The sequence below is a fragment of the Xyrauchen texanus genome, chromosome 34 (genome assembly GCF_025860055.1).
Source record: "Xyrauchen texanus isolate HMW12.3.18 chromosome 34, RBS_HiC_50CHRs, whole genome shotgun sequence".
NCBI lineage: Eukaryota > Metazoa > Chordata > Actinopteri > Cypriniformes > Catostomidae > Xyrauchen > Xyrauchen texanus.
The window spans coordinates 8,414,141-8,431,237 of record NC_068309.1 but is presented as its reverse complement, the minus strand read 5'-3'; the positions used below and the strand labels follow the sequence as shown (position 1 = coordinate 8,431,237).

At 39.3% G+C, this 17,097-nt stretch overlaps 1 protein-coding gene across 1 annotated transcript in view; it reads right to left on the bottom strand.

Moving 5' to 3' along the window:
• Positions 1-17,097, bottom strand: part of LOC127627669 (probable E3 ubiquitin-protein ligase HERC1) — a 109,960-nt gene that overhangs the window by 75,846 nt on the left and 17,017 nt on the right. The window contains 5 exon segments of the mRNA XM_052104141.1: positions 309-405; positions 1,049-1,360; positions 5,280-5,465; positions 5,651-5,746; positions 7,912-8,880. Coding sequence (XP_051960101.1) covers positions 309-405; positions 1,049-1,360; positions 5,280-5,465; positions 5,651-5,746; positions 7,912-8,844 — 1,624 coding nt within the window. The 5' untranslated portion in view covers positions 8,845-8,880.

Here is a 17,097-nt window from a genome sequence, read left to right as displayed (position 1 = left end):
AATATTTGTATTATTTATTAAACATTTATTTCTTATAATTAATTATGAAAGACACAAAGTCCACATGGGTCAAAAATCTAAGGTGGTACCTGAATCTGGATTAGTTGCATGTTGACATCATGAAATATTATTTCTCAGTGGATTAAAAAATATATATTGCACTGCAGTCATTCAGACAATAAAAATCCACCTCACATAAATCAATATTGAATTATATATCACTGACAATACTATAAATGGAAACATATACTGAGGTCTCAGGTGTGAGTTTATTGATGTTCAGTGTCTGTAAGAAGAGAGTGATGTACCGAGTCGACCGAAGTCACCTTCCCCCCATGTGTACAGCTCTCCATCATTAGTCACTGCAGCACTGTGTCTGTATCCCGCAGACACACACACCACCACCTGCCATATAAAACAAACACACAGCTTTACGAATGCAATCATAATACAAACTAGATTTTTACACATTTTGAAGAAAATGTGGGTGGTGCTTGGCTGTGTAAAACTTGCCACCGAGATAGGTGTTATGGGATGTTGCCAGGCTATTATTATGCAGTTGCTAGGGTGTTTTGGGTGGCTGCTTACTGGTCAAAGACAAATGAGTTTACCCAAAATATGTTCCGAATATATTCAATAAATATAACAAATATATAATTTATATATGTATAATAAATACAATATAAGTAAATTATATTATAATAAATAATTATATAAAAAATACTATACTATAATAATAATATATAATATAATATATTACATTAATTGCACTATATAAAAAAACTAAATGTAATATTTACCTCTAAGTACCATGTATATACCATGGTATATGAATAATGACTGTAATCATTAAGTACCATGGTATTTCTCAAAGTATCAATATATTACCATTTGACACCATCCCTGCACAATGGTACCGCCACATAATTTTTTTGTAAGAGAAACACCCATAATTAGACTTTTAAATACAAACCCCTGTGGCAAATGGCAAACAAACATTGCTGCATATTGCTGTAGAAACCTCAAACACCATTTCCTCTGCTCTCACCTTTCCTAACAGAGGGCCTTGTATGATCTTTGGATATTTTTGCGTGGCGCTGTTTCCGTGCCCCAGTTTGCCGTAGTCGCCGTCTCCCCAGCTGAACACCTCTCCCTCCGCCGTGACGGCCAGTGTGTGTCCATCTGAACCCTTGGAAGAAGACACTTTCCTCATGGTGCGAGGCGGCTCAAGCACCAGCTTCTTGGGAATGGACTGGTTATTAGAGTCCCCAAGACCCAAACGCCCATAACTCCCCTTCCCACAGGCCTTCACTGCACCGTCAGCTGATACGGAAAATGTGCAGTACTGGCCTGCCTCGATCTGCAGAAGGAAAGACCAGAGTACCATTCAGAGCTGAGAGAATTGAATTATGATAAAGAGTGTTTAAACTGTATTAGTGGAAGAGCACAGATGTATATTAAGATATGGCTCCTGTTTTCTGAATCGCATTTCTCAATAATAATGAAAAGCCATGTCTATATTAAAAGGTAGAGCCAGATGAAACTAAAACTACTACAGTAAAACAGTTTTAGTGCAGACTAATGAACTTGATAAAACTCATAATCTGTTCTTGTTAATATACTGGGCAGTGGTGGCTCAGTGGTTGAGGCTCAGGGTTACTGACCAGAAGGTCAGGGGTTCAAGCCCTAGCACCACCAAGATGCCACTGTTGGGCCCTTGAGCAAGGCACTTAACTCCAGGTTGCACCGGGGGGATTGTCCCTGTAATAAGTGCACTGTAAGTCGTTTTGGATAAAAGCGTCTGCCAAATGCATAAACGTAAATGTAATATAGATCTATAATTATAGACATTTACACATTTGGCAGACACTTTTATCCAAAGCGACTTACAGTGCAATTATTACAGGGACAATCCCCCAGGAACAACCTGGAGTTAAGTGCCTTGCTCAAGGACACAATGGTGGTGGCCGTGGGGTTAGAACCAGTGACCATCTGATTAACAGCCCTGTGCTTTAGCCACTACGCGATCTAGACAGTTTGATTGATACTGATTGTCGACAATAATTTTTAGCCATTTTGGTCAATATAGAAATTTTTGTTGATATGAACAGCCAATAATAATTTTTATTGATTGTGGACGATTTAAAAATTCAGGTCCATACTAATAGCCAGTTTGTACAAAATTTTGGTTGAATCTAATATCTGATAATAATTTGATCAGCTTTAGCTGAGACAGACATTTTGGTAGATACTTAAGAGTTAATTTAAAGTGCATTTAGAAAGTATTCAGACAGCTTTTTATTTTACATTTTGTTATGTTGCAGGCTTATGCTAAAATGCTTTAAATGATTATCTTTTTCACATCAATCTACACTCCATACCCCATAACGAAAAAGCTAAAACCAGATTTTTGAAAACTTTGCAAATTTATAAAAAAATAAAAACCTGAAATATCACATTGACATATGGCTTTCGTGGTTACGTGCTGTCTCTGTGTGATATCTGCATCTGCCGCTGAACACAATTAGATATACTGTGCAATATGGAATAGCCTTTCTATGAACGGGGCCGATTTACAATTTCTGAGGCCCCTAGCAACTGACTATCCCAGTACCTAATTTAGAAGATTTTTGCTTAACTTAAATAAAATGAATTTTAAATCATAATTTTAAATTCATCCTATCAGCAGTTGTAGCCAAGTAAATTCTAAATGTTTAATTAAATAAAAATCTAGTTAAATAATGCATGTTTTCCAGTTTTTCCACAATACTGTGTTAAAAATACATTGCATGGTGGTTAAAACAGCTACTGTCCGGGCCCCCCTCAAGGCCAGGACAAATGATTCAGTTGTCCCTCCTTATCGCCGGCCCTGGACATAAGTATTCAGACCCTTTGCTATGACACTTGAAATTTAACTCAGGTGCATCCCATTTCTCTGGATTATCTTTGAGATGTTTCTACACTTTGATTGGAGTCCACCTGTGGCAAATTCAATTGATCGGACATGATTTCGAAAGGCACACACTTGTCAATATAAGGCCTCCCAGCTGAAAATGCATATCAGAGCAAAAACCAAGCCATGAGGTAAAAGAAACTGCCTGCAGAGCTCAGAGACAGGACTGTGTCAAGGCACAGATCTGGGAAATGCTACAAAAATATATAGGTAGTTTATATAGGTATTTTATTTCGTTGTGTAGTCTCATGTGGTCCTATGTTGGTCCTTTGTTGTTTTTATGTAGCACTATGGTCCTGGAGGAACGTTGTCTCGTTTTGCTGTGTACTGTACTAACTGTATATGGTTGAAACGACAATAAAAACCACTTGACTTGACTTGACTTGAAAAAATGTTTTGGGTGCACTGAAGGTTCCCAAGAGCACAGTGGCCTCCATAATTCTTAACCAAGACTGTTCCTAAAGCTGGCCACTCGGCCAAACTGAGCAATCGGGAGAGAAAGGCCTTGGTAAGAGAGGTGATCAAGAACCCAATGGTCACTTCGGTTGAGCTCCAGAGATCATGTGGAGATGGGAGAATCTTGCAGAAGGACGACCATCACTGCAACACTCCACTGATCCAGGTTATGGCACAGTGGCCAGACGGAAGCCTTTACTCAGTGCAAGACACATGAAAACCTGCTTGGAATTTAGAAAAAGGCATCTAATGGACTCTGACAGACTGTGAGAAACAAGAAGGCGCCCCTGCCACCCCTGGCACGATGCCACCCCGGGTGGCTGCCCATGTCACCCATGCCTAAATCCGCCAAGTCAAGTCAGTTTTATTTGTATAGCACTTTTCACAACACACTTTGTTTCAGAACAGTTTACAGGAAATCATGCATTAACATAAACCAAAACAATTTTACTGTAATATCTATAATGTCTTACAGTGATCATTGTGTAGTTTGATTAAATATGATTTTAAAATGTGTGTACAAATTAACTAATTAAATAGTTGTATTTAGAACCCCTGTGAGCAAGCTGAAGGCGACTGTGGCAAGAACACAAAACTCCATATGATGTTGCTTAATGGAGAAAAATAACCTTGGGAGAAACCAGACTCACTGTGGGGGCCAGTTCCCCACTAAACAACATGTATATAATGCCAATATTATTTATTTCTGTGCAGTGCAAGTCATGGTTTTAAATTATGTAAGTTAAGGTCCAGTGTTTTAAATATAAAAAGAAAAGATTATTTATTTAGGGACAACTCTGTGAATGTCCTCGAGTTGCCCAGCCAGAGTCCGGACTTGAACGAGTCCCCATCCAACCTGACAGAACTTGAGAGGATCTGCAGAGAAGAATGGCAGAAATTCCCCAAATCCAGGTGTGCAAAGCTTGTCGCATCATATCCAAATATACTTGAGGCAGCAATCACAGCCAAATGTGATTCAAATAAGTACTGGGTTAAGGGTCTGAATACTTATGTCACAGTGATTTTTCAGTTTTTATTTTTAATAAATTTGCCAAAGTTGTCAAACATCTGGTTTTTGCTTTGTCATGATGGGGTATGTAGTGTAGATTGATGTGAACCAAAAAATTGGACACTAAAAGATGATCATTATTTTAGCGTGTTACCATGGAGACATAGCGCGTGTGGAGGCCCAAGCCATCCACCATGGCACTCTACGGACAACTCGCCACGTGCCCCACCGAGAGCGAATGACGAGGAGGTTACCCCACATTACCCCATTAGGAGACCTGGCTGGAGTCACACATCATGCCCTGGGATTCGAACCCACGAACTCCAGGGGTGGTAGCCAGTGTCTTAACCCAGGTATCTTGATAGATACTATTTTATTGGTTAAGACAGATTTGATAAATACTACAAGGTGATTGTTATTTTAGCGGTTATGTCCGAAAGCGAAATATTGGTAGCTTCCTGTTAGTGAATAGTTTTTTTTTTTCAGTGTCATCCCCACCCCTCAGTCGTTTTCTCATTCCGGGGGTGGGGAGGATCCCCCTTGGTCGTTTTCAGCACATGTCGGCTACGTGTCCATTTTAATAGTCTGGTTAGCAGTCATAGGGCACCTTTCACCCCAGGCCCCAGTGTGGCTTCACATTCTGCACTGCCTGTATTTATGCCACTGAGCTTTATGCCAATAATAAAAAAAATGCTGATATTAGCTGGTAACATATTATATCAGATATATCATTCATCCCTATTGTTTTTCATAGAACTTTAGTAATTTGAAAATACTAACTTAGCTCATTTCTGCCATACTGGGAACTAATGTGAGCTTCAAAACGACACATTTATTGTGATTGTTTGGTTTGAGTAATACCATTTGTGCATCGCTGAAGCCCTGAGCTAGTTTGGGCTGTAAAATCTTCTCCAACGTTCCTTCGGCAAGTTGATGGCTACTGTTGCTGCCCCACACATGCACCATGACCGCATCACTCTCTGAGCCAGAGGACAACGAAGAACCCGCACTGCATGAGCACAGGCAGTTAGAAGCCAGGGTACAGATCTACAACACATACACAAACAATTAAAAGTTGAGTTATGAAAAGAGAGAATTACAGAGGCAAAATTCATTCACACTCCACCTGAGAATGTTTTAATAACACCTCAGACAAAGAAAAGAAAACAGCTTGTTATAGTCTCAGACAACTTGATGATTTGTTCACAAGGGACAACAACACAAACACACACCTCTTCAAAGAGGCAGAGAGCGACGTGCGAAAGGCTACAAAGTCCGTCAGCATCTTTCATCAGCACCTGAGAATTGACGGATTCACAGCGAACAGCCTGTAACAAAAAAACAACAAATTAAGTACATAATTTGTAGAGAGAACACATAGCTAACTAATGTTACATTGGCTTACACAAGAGAGAAAAACGATTTTCTTTAACCTAATAGTACATGTACGTTTCCACGACACACTATTTGAGTGCCCTTTCATCTGGAAGGTGTAATTTTAAGAGTGTTTGATTATCAGCAGCATGTCGCTAAAATGTTCGCAATTACATATTAGCATGACAGCCGATGTTATTGTGATAAACTATTTAGATAATATGCAAATACGCTCTTAAGTTTGAGAGCATGATGGTATAATCCAATGTATATTCATCTTTTTCAAATGTAGCACTATTTGCTAGCATTGCCCTAACCTTTATTACGTTTATATTAACCCATATTAAATTATGGCATTATATAAAATAGCAACCTAAAACAATGCATAAAAGTTATTTATGTTCCTTTATTTTGTATAAAATATTACAAGCCAACTAATGTGTAATAAGAAACTAGAGTAATTTAGATTTCTTGTTGACAGATTTTGAAAATGACTCCACCGAAGTGCTTTACCAGCTAGCATTTCGAAGGACAAATTAACTTTGTGTTTTGGAGGAGACGGAGTATAAATAAATAAATGGTTGTTTTAGTAAAAAACAAGTGCTGCTGCAACTTCAAGCAAAAGGCTTGGAGCAGAGACATATATCTCACTGATTAAGACATGAATAAATTAGAGTGCGGCACATGGCCGGTCTTGCCCAGCTTAGGCGGCATTCAAAGCTGGGAAGAGAGCCAAGAGCTCCCGGTCAAATAAAGCCACAATCTGATTTAGACCATGGAGAAATATTGCTTCTATTTCTGCTCTCCAAAATCACAATAATGTGAGATGTGTTTGTTAAACTACTGTATTGATAATGACAGTAATGTATTAGCCGTTACAATTAACATTAGCAACTTCCTTCAACATCAGTGTTAGTGATGCTCCCAACTTCACTAAATTTTTAGTAGCATGACCATAGCCCAGCTTTTTAAAATAGTATAATTTTTTACAGTAACAAACTATTTCTTTCAGTAAGTCACGCCGTAGCGTGACAAAACTCTACATCACTGTTTTTTGTCACACTGTATTGCATAAACATTCTCTCTAATTAACTCTCATTCTCTCTAAAGCATTAGAAAGTTTGATTTGTTGTAATTAATCGGCTCATTCAGAATATTCCTGTCAATGAAGCAGTTAAAAAATAAACAGTTCATTGATTAGAGTCTCAGTACAAAAGACCCTGTGCGGCATATTGCATCTTTTTTATAGCAAAATATTTAGCTAAAAGCTGCTGTTCCTCACCATGTGTTCGACCCAGTTATATTTTTAATTTAGCAAATATTTATCTGTTGTCCAGCTAACTGAGAATTATTTATTTAAAAAAAAACTTTCATGTTTTTGAGCAAAACAATTTGTATTTGTCTACAAGCCTGGTCAATGGTCTATTTGCTGTTTTTAGAGGGGTTTAGGGAACATGTCAGCTAGTCAAGCTAGGAGACCAGCCGGTCTGGTCAGCTAGACCATCTTAAACAAACCAAGACCAGCTAACCAGGTTAGGCTAAAGCACAGGGCTGTTAATCAGAAGGTCGCTGGTTCGAACCCCATGGCCACCACCATTGTGTCCTTGAGCAAGGCACTTAACTCCAGGTTGCTCCGGGGGGATTGTCCCTGTAATAATTGCACTGTAAGTCGCTTTGGATAAAAGCGTCAGCCAAATGCATAAATGTAAATGTAAATGCTATATATTGCTATAAGCTGTACATACTGTAGTGACATATATTTTCAAACATATTGCCCCCTTACGTAGCTTCAATGTAGTAAGCTATTTGTTAGTATATTGTAGTGTGGCGAAACACTATCACATTATGAAAACTGTATTTTAACTTTAAATTAGGAGTAGCGTGTAGTTTTGCAAACACCAGTTTTTCAGTAGCGTCCACAAGACTGAAATACTGAGGAAAGGATGAACAAATAGAGGATTGTTAACCTTGCCTCAGCCCTGTAACTCTATACTCTCACTGTGTGAAAGACACACAGCTTTCTATATAAGCACCCATTAACAGTTAGCGTTGATGTACATTACTCCACTAATGGTATTAGCATGACCACTAGGGTCAAATGCAGGGCTTAGTAACGCACCATGTGCTGGCGCATCTGTTGCAGGGTCTGATGAATTAGCTCGCAGCCCACCCCAACAGTCTCAGAAGATGTAGAGGAAGCCGAAGCAGCCAATGCCACCTCTACCCACTCAAGAAGGAAGCGCAAGGATCCTCTTTGTAGCGCTAGCGAGAGTAGAAGCTCCAGGGCAAGCCTCCGACCCGCTTGATCTGCCCCAGACCCACTGACTGCAGTCTTCTTCAAGAAGTCTCCAACTTGGGTGAGGCAGTCAAGCCCTACGGCTGGGATCTTGTTCTCGTTGGCCAAGGAGAGTGGAGGCAGGGCTGCCAGGACGGATGACGCAGTAGCTAGTACCTCATTGCACAGAGCGACGTCTGGCGGATTTTCAAGACGCCCACGTTGCCAACTCTGCCTCAGTAGGGCAAAGAGTAGACTCAACCCAGTTCGGACACCCATCTCTATAAGAACATCTGTTCCTGACTTTGAACATGAACTGCTTGTTGGCCATGGATCTGAAACAGACTCAAGAGCGCCCCCTTCTGCATTGGATGATGATGGTTGGGGAGGCAGTGGCGCCCGGAATCGGTCGTGATACTTGCTATGGAGTGCGTAAAACACTCTTTGTAGGACCACCAGCCTGTGGTGCAGAGATAGGGCAAAGGGAGTCCGTGCCAGCATGCGGTGGGCCAGGCATCGCTGACTGTGAAGCAGTGCAGACAGATATTCCTCTTTTTCCTCCTCAGCACTCGATTCATACTGGAAGTCGGGCAAGCGTGGACCCATTAAGTCCTGTACTGGCTGCGCCAAGCCCACCACCTCCTTGTTGTAGAGTAGTTTTGCATAGAGAGCAGCAGCTTCATGCCTAGTGGCAGTCTGAACGCTGTCCTCTGCCGCCCAGGAGCTGTTGAGGTGCTCTTGCCACTTGAGCATCACGTGGGTCTGAGAAGGCACCATCACTGTGCATTATTCACAAACTCACGAGGCACAGAGCTGGAAAGAGATAAAGAATGAGAGTGAGAGAGATGCTTAAACATTTTTCTTCTTCCAATACTTAAAAAAATGGAAGGTTGCTGGTTTGATTCCTGCAAGGGACAAGACATTAGCAATCACCATTGTGACCTTGAGAAAGGCACTTGGGCTAGTCCCACAGCTTGTCCCTGTAATATGTTTATGGTACGTTTGTATGGCAACATGCAAGGAAAGTAGTGTTCTTCTATGGAGATGTCAAGTGAACGTCACACAAACAAACCGGCCCTAGTCCACTGTTCTTAAATATGGCTGGGTATCGTGCAGCACCTCACAATACTATATGTTTCATGGTCCATATCTCACAATTCAATTGTAAAGTATTCAATGGAAAGGAGGAGGCGAGAACCGGCTTGACGATATTTTAAGTCATATTTTAATAGTAAACTTAAAAGACAACATAAACACACACATGACGTACATGTCCGGTAACGATCTCTCTCTCCTGCACGATCCTCTGCAGTCGACCTTAAAACCTCAGAGGCTTGATTTGCCTAATACGGGACCGGGTGTGTAGGATCACAACCCGCCCTACCCTCCACCCTGCCACATCAATATAATGCGATACATCACAATATAATAATTATTATGTAGGCTATAAACAGCATATAGCAGCTCACTAAGTTTTGGAACAGAGCTAATGTCTGGCATCTTCACGTCACAATTTTGTTAGTTATAGTGCAACTAGCATTTCCATTCACAACGGAAACAGACCACAAATACAGATCTTCCCTAAAAATAGACATATTCATTGTTCTCTTTCAGGGCATCTGTAGAACTTATAAGCAAACACATGGGTGTGTGCATACAACTACGGCTGTTAAATTATATGGACCAGTATAGGTTCATTCACTGAGCCTGAGGATGTGCAAATAAAGAATCAGGAGACGTGAGTTCAATATTTATTCCAGCTTATATTGAATATTACATTTAGAAAGGCCTATTCAATTTCTTTTTACAGGAAAAGTAGAAAACAATAAAACAAATAAACAAGCCCAAAATATATATATATATACAATATTCAATTGTACAGGCACTACAAATGATCAAACCCTGGGTGCACCCTGAAATATCAGAAATAATCAAATGAATTAACAAGTATTTGCATAACCATCAATCACATCAGCATGTCCAATTACTCAACAATCTAATTGTGAGAAGAGAATAAGACTTTGTCTCTTCCACAAACAATATGAATCAGTACTTATATTTTTTCTAAATTTTGTGTTCAAATAATTTTTTTCTTAAACACTCATATTCTTTTAAAATGTAATTATAATAATAATTGCTTATTTTTATATAGCACTTTTCTAGGCACTCAAAGCACTTTACATAGTATAGGGGGACTCTTCTTAACCACCACCAGTGTGCAGCATCCACCTGGATGATGCAACGGCAGCCATAGTGTGCCAGTACACTCAACACACACCATGGTGGAGAGTAGAGAGTAGAATGATAGAGCCAATTAATGGATGGGGATTATTAGGAGGCCATGATTGAGACGGGCCTGTGGGGGAAATTTGGCCAGGGTTAAGTGTCATGGGAGTCCAGCTCCAGGTTATGGAATTGGAAAGATTCAGAATGGACTCCACACAAATCCAAATGTCAGAATCCAGATCCGTGGGGGCTTGCCATCATTTTACATACTAATCCTCTTCATCCATAAATAAACTAATACAGAGACATCATGAGTCACTCTCAATCAATCATGGGAACTAATTCCAATTAAAACTTTTTCTCAGTGTTTACGTTTGAAAATAAACTGTTTAAACATAAAAATATACATGTACAGACTTCTTTAGAAATATGCATTAAGCAATTTGTTGTATTTGTGTGTGTGTGTGACTCAGCATAATCAGTTATTCAAACTTCTATTACTCAAAATCAGTCACACTTACAGTAATTCTGACTGCTGGGTAAAAACTTCAGAGTGTCCCCTTTCAAATGTGACCAAAACCATGCATGTACTCCAAAAGGTTCAAGAACAGCTTTAAATTTACTTTGGGTATGCCTTGATTAGGCGTTTTAGGCTAATTTTACAGGATTGGGAAAAGGTTAAGGCAAGATATTCAAGCTTATGTGCTGGGTAACGACTTTCACTGCCCCATTCTATCAATGGCAAACACTCTCATTTTTCCCTCTTGTTCCTGATATAAAGCAGCTGCTAACCCAGTAGTGCTTGCATTGGTGTGCAGTACATATGGGAGCTTAGGGTTTGCAAAACCCAAGACAGGGACAGAGGTGAGTTTCTCAATGACTGCATAAATGCATGCTGAAAGGTGGCAGTCCAACACTGGTTAAAGAGGTTTCATGATTTTTGAATAGGCCTATAGTACCCTGCGAATCCAAGAAAAGATCCAAGTTCTTTGGACTTGGCCAGGTTTTTAAAGCCTCAATCTTCTCTGGATCAGTCTCAACACCATCTTCAGACACAATGATATGTGTAAAGAATTAAAACATTTCCTGTGACAACTTCAGCCATAGTCCTTTAGATGCTGGAGGACTCGTAAAAGAAGCCCATCTTCGTGCTCTTCCAATGTTGGCACAAAGACAGTCAGGTTGTCTATGAAAACCAGGACCTCTTTCAGATTAATGTCTCCCGTGCAACTTTCCATCATCGGTTGGAACGTCCTGGGGCATTGGTGACACCTTGGGGCATTCTATTGAATTCCCAAAAGCCAAGTGGGCATTTTTTGACTTATCGGTTTCTTCCAACTAAATCTGGTATTACCCAGATTTAGACCCAGTTAGAGCAGAGAAAGTTTCTTCCAGATTGAGAAGAGCATAGGTGTCTTTCATAGTTTGAATGTTAAGCTTTCTATAATCCACAAAAAGCCTCACATCACCATTTTTCTTCCTCACAACTACAATCGGAGAAGAGAATAGAGACACTGATTCTCTTATGACGTCTGCATCTAACAACTCTTGAAGATGCTTGTGAACAGCTTGAATGTCCTGAGGATTAATGGGATTGGCTTTGTGTTTGAAGGAAGTTTTATCACAATGCTTTGTCTTATCTGTTTGACCGAAGTCAAGGTCATGGTGTGTAAATACTTCATGCATGCATTTTAGTTTTTGGGTCACTCTTTCTCTCCACTCAGGAGTCAAATGTGAGTCACCAAAGTGGAAATTCTGGTAACTGCCTTTAGATGGCTCTGTCTGACCAGAGGAGGAGGTGCGTTCTTGATTATCTCCCCTTTTGTGATGACACATTGGATAGAACTCACTTGAACAAATAGGTCTTTGGTGAAATCATCACATCATGTTCAGACTCATTCTTGAGCACAACAGGTAAGAAACCATGCCAAGCAGGGAGAGAGTAAAGCGTTGGACACCAATATCCCACCAGGGGATGAAACTGGGGATTCCATGATGGTCCATTTGTCATCATGCAAACGATGCACTCTGACTAGACTTTCTGAATCAACAGTTCTTCCAGCAGGAATGACTTCAGGAGCTTTGCCATTTAGGGTAACACATCCCAAGGTATATTTTACATATTGCCTGTGCTTAAAATCAAGAACCTTCAAGACTGCTCTATAGCCTTGGGGAATAGGCAGATGATTCAAGGGCTTAGAGGATGAGTAGTCAGAGTATAAAGCATTCAGGCTGTTAGTGCCTATTCAAATTTGAGCATTAGGCCAGAGATCTGGATTGATTAAAGCAAATGTCATCAGTTCAATGTCTGTCCCCACAAACTCTTTGGGAATAGTTATACATATCTCAATATATCCCAGATACTGTAAGGAACTTCCTGACCATTTGCAAGGAAATTGTTTAAGGGTTTTATAGCTTGGTCTGACAAGGTACTTTCATAAATTGAAAGAGGAAAAGTTGTTACCCGAGGAGAAAATGCATCTCTTTACCAGCAAGTTCTACCTGTGCTGTGCACTTTGTTCCTACAAGACCTTTTGGGAGTCTTGAATTTGGTCAATTTTCATTAACAGGATCAACATGATCAGAGGTAAGTGATACTTGTGTTTTTCTGCATTGAGTCCTTTCAGTCCCCATTTATCCCTCAATAGGAAATCTTTAGATTTGGAAGTTTTTCAAGTCTCTCACACTGCAATTGTTTCTCCCGCAGCTGGTGGTTCTTTGTTTGCGACAAATAAATGGTTTGGACTACCTTCACATATGACCATCTTCAACTCAGTGAAAACAATACCAGGGTCATGTTTTTTTGCAGTGAGCGTGACAGCACCAATTGTTTGAAGATGTGTCATGAGGCATTTTGGGAGTCCAGAGGGGTGTTTGAAACTGCCCAAGTGTTGATTATTTTTGCAATGCTTTAGCAGCCTGCCAGTCTTCCTCTGTGCAAAGTAACAAAAGTAACAGGTGGGTTGCTCTTTTGCTCTGGCTGGTGTTCAGTTATTATAGCATTATCCCAACAACCCCAACAAAACTGCTTTAACAAGATGCAATCATGATCAGCTGCAGAAGCTCCACCTCTCTTTATGGCTGCACTTAGCATCCCTTGTAGTCTATGTAAGTAATGTGAGGGTTTCGCACCAGCATCTTGCAATGTGTTCATAAACTTTGAAAAGAGCTCATCTACATCTTCCAAAGTGCCTACAGCTGATTCTTAGAGTTCCAATTATGGTGCTGGAGGAGCAAGAGGACTTAAGGGTTTGACAAGATTGGCAGCAGGTAGAAGCAGACTATCCAAAATCCTTCTTGAATGCTGAAAGTCAGAAATTGCTGGATCATTTAAGAGTAGCTCAACATTAGAGCACTAAGTGTCATAATCTAACTCACTGGTAGGGCGTGAAGGTCTGCCTGAGAAAGCCATCAGAAGTAAAGGTGCAAGAGAGGGTGAGGGGTTCTCCAATCTAATATTTGCCCTTCGGTTGGAGTTACATCATCCATTGTTAATTTTGGTGTGTATTGCATGTGAACTTTAGGCTTCAGAGGGGATGAACTGGGTTCTGGCAAAGAGGTGTCTTGCAATGGGGCTGCTAGTGAGAGGGGTGAGAAATTAGGCAGCTGTGTGTCACTTTGTGTAGCAATTGTCATAGGTAAGGTGGGCTCTGTGACACTCACTTGGCCACTTTCATGAGCAGTAGTTACCAGCACACCTGCTCCAACCTGCGAGTAAGCTACGACAGAAACTGAAAGCTTTGCTAGTTCTTGTTGCAAAAGTTCCTCCGAGTGTTTGCCTGTTAACTGTGAAATTTCCTGCAGCCTTTCAGTTTAACTCTTGGTGGCACTGATGCTTACTGTAATTGTTTACACGTTGTACTTGACATTAGACAAGCTAGGACTCTCAAAGTCACGGTGCAGCAAGGGCTTCAGCTTCTGCATTGCTGTGTCATGTCTGAACTCAACAATGAGCTGTTTGTGAAACTCAGATTTAGTGTCAACAAACTATTCAATTGAGCAATACCTGGCCAGATATTGAATCACTTCTTCATCTCTTTCAGTGTGAGTGAGACCACTGATTATCACAGCATTGTGTTTTTGAAAATTTTAACTTTTCACCACCTCCATTTCGTTGTCACTTTAATCACGAACACTGTTTAAAATAAAGGTACACAACAGGCTCCTGGCTGGCTCGCCATTTTTTCATGAATCATTTATAAGCAAACACATGGGAGTGCTCGTACAACTAGGGCTGTTAAATTATATGGACAATTATAGGTTTGTCTACTTAGTGAGTTTGATATTTATTCCAGCTTATATTGAATATGAAATTTGTGAAGGCCTATTCAACTTTCTTTTTATAGGTAAAGTAGAAAACAATAAAACAAATAAACAAGCAAAAAACAAAATATACAACATTCAATTGTATAGGCAATACAAATTTTCAAACCCTGGGTGCACCCTGAAATATCAGATCAAATAATCAATTAACAAGTATTTGCATAACAAATCACATCAGCATGTCCAATCACAAAATAACAATGTAATTGTGGGGAAAGAATAAGACTTTATTCTCTTCAAAAATCAATACGAATCGGTACTTGGATTTCTTTCTCAATTTTGTGTTCAAATCCATTTTTTGTCTTAAACTCTCAAAGTCTTTTACATTTTCAAAACTGTTTGCACAAGCATTGAAGATCCTTAGGTGTTCCAATGAGTACTCAGTTCTATACTCAAAAACCTGACCTTTTTTAGGCCAAACAACAATGTAAAACCAATTTTTCTTTAAATCATAAAATAAACTAATACAGAGACATCATGTGTCACACTCAATCAATCAATCATAGGCATTAAATCCAATTAAAACATTGTCACCAGTTTATTTCCAAACGTGTTTACGTTTGGAAAAAACTGCTTAAACATAAAAATGCTCATGTGCAGATACTTATTTCTTTAAAAATATCTGTTGTATTTGGGTGTGTGTGACTTGCATAATCAGTTATCAACTCAACATTAATTAAAGTCTTTTTACACAGACGTTTTGGACTTAACTTCAACAAAAAATTATGTTTAAACACTCTTAACTCACACCAAATCCATGCTATGATGTTATTTTTCAAACTTTGGTCCAAACCAGCAATTACACACTTTTTTATACAGCAACTTGTTGCACTTGGCTTCTCTCAAAATGGCGGATTCAACTCTCTCAGTGAGAACAGGGCTTAAAGTTGCAGTACCTTAATTATTGCATACTTAAATACAATTGGCAATTTACACCACACACACGAAATGTGCAAATAAATGGTTTTTTTTACATCACTTTTCTTACATTATATATATATATATATATATTAGCAAAAAACGAATCAAGGGCATTTTCCTGAGCAATTTGATTAAACATGAACAAATTCCAGCTTCGCACCCCTCAATTAGAAACCGCATAATTTACTTAATTAAAATGGTTTTGATTTGGACAACAATAAATAAAAAATTGTGAACATCTAAGCCCCATATTCAGCCATTGTGACTCATTAAAGGTTTAGGTTTCACCCTAATCTAGTTCAGTGTGTGCCAAACTGATTACAGACTCCAGACTCTAGCCAACAAATGACACATTGATATAAAACAACCAGAATGCACATTCACTGAAAACCAACTTCAACTCACTGCATCTCCAGCAACTTTGGATTGACTCTCTGATGACAGAAGCTAGCTCTTGATTAAAGTTTGACATTGAAGGGGTATTTCACCCAAAAATTAAAATTCTCTCATCATTTACTCACCCTCATGCCATCCAAGATGTAAATTAATTAATTTCTTCTGCTGAACACAAACAAAGATTTTTAGAGCAATATCTCAGCTCTGTTGGTACTCACAATGCAAGTGAATGTACCAACATTTTGAAGCTCCAAAAAGCACGCAGTGTAAAAGTAACCCATATGGCTCCAGTGGCTCAGAAGCAATTTGATAGGTGTGGGTGCAAAACAGATCAATATTTTAAGTCTCCTCCCTGCCAGTAGGTGGCGATATGTACAAAGAATGCGAATTGCCAAAAAAAAAAGAAGAATAATGTGAAACTTTAAATGGAGATTTATAGTAAAAAAATTACTTTGATGCATTTCTCACCCACACCAATCATATTGCTTATACTGGAGTCTTATGGATTACTTTTATGCTGCCTTTTTGTGATTTTGGAGCTTCAAAATTGTAGTACCCATTCACTTGAATTGTGAAGACCTAAAGAGCAGAAATACTCTTCTAAATATCTTTGCTTGTCTTCAGCAGCAGAAGGAAAGTCATACACATCTGGGATGGCATATGGTTGAGTAAATGATGAGATCATTTTTCAATTTTGGGGTGAACTATCCCTTTAAATATCTTCCTCATAGCAATTTTTACGATATTGTAAGACCATTGTGAGAGATGTGACATTGCAGAAAACCTCATTATGTGTACGTGATGCTTTAGTTTTAACCATATTTTTAAGTCCAAGTAATAAAATTCAGTACCGGTTGACATGATGAATGGAGCACTTGTGACTTTCTCCTGTCAATCAATACCCCTGTAGTTGAGCTAAAAGTTGCACAGCAGTACGGCTCATGTGGCCCTGGCTCCCCTTTACAGAGTTTGTGTCAAAACTTGTCAGTAGGAACACATAGTGAGGACTGTAAGCACTTATACATGGATCATGCCGCATGGAAGCCTTAGCTAATTTCTATAATTTCCATTTTTACTTCAGTAAATTAATGTGCATGGGTTTTTTAGAGTAGCTAGTTTGAAACGCCTGTTTTACAATGCACGCAGAAGCAGCATATTGTTTTT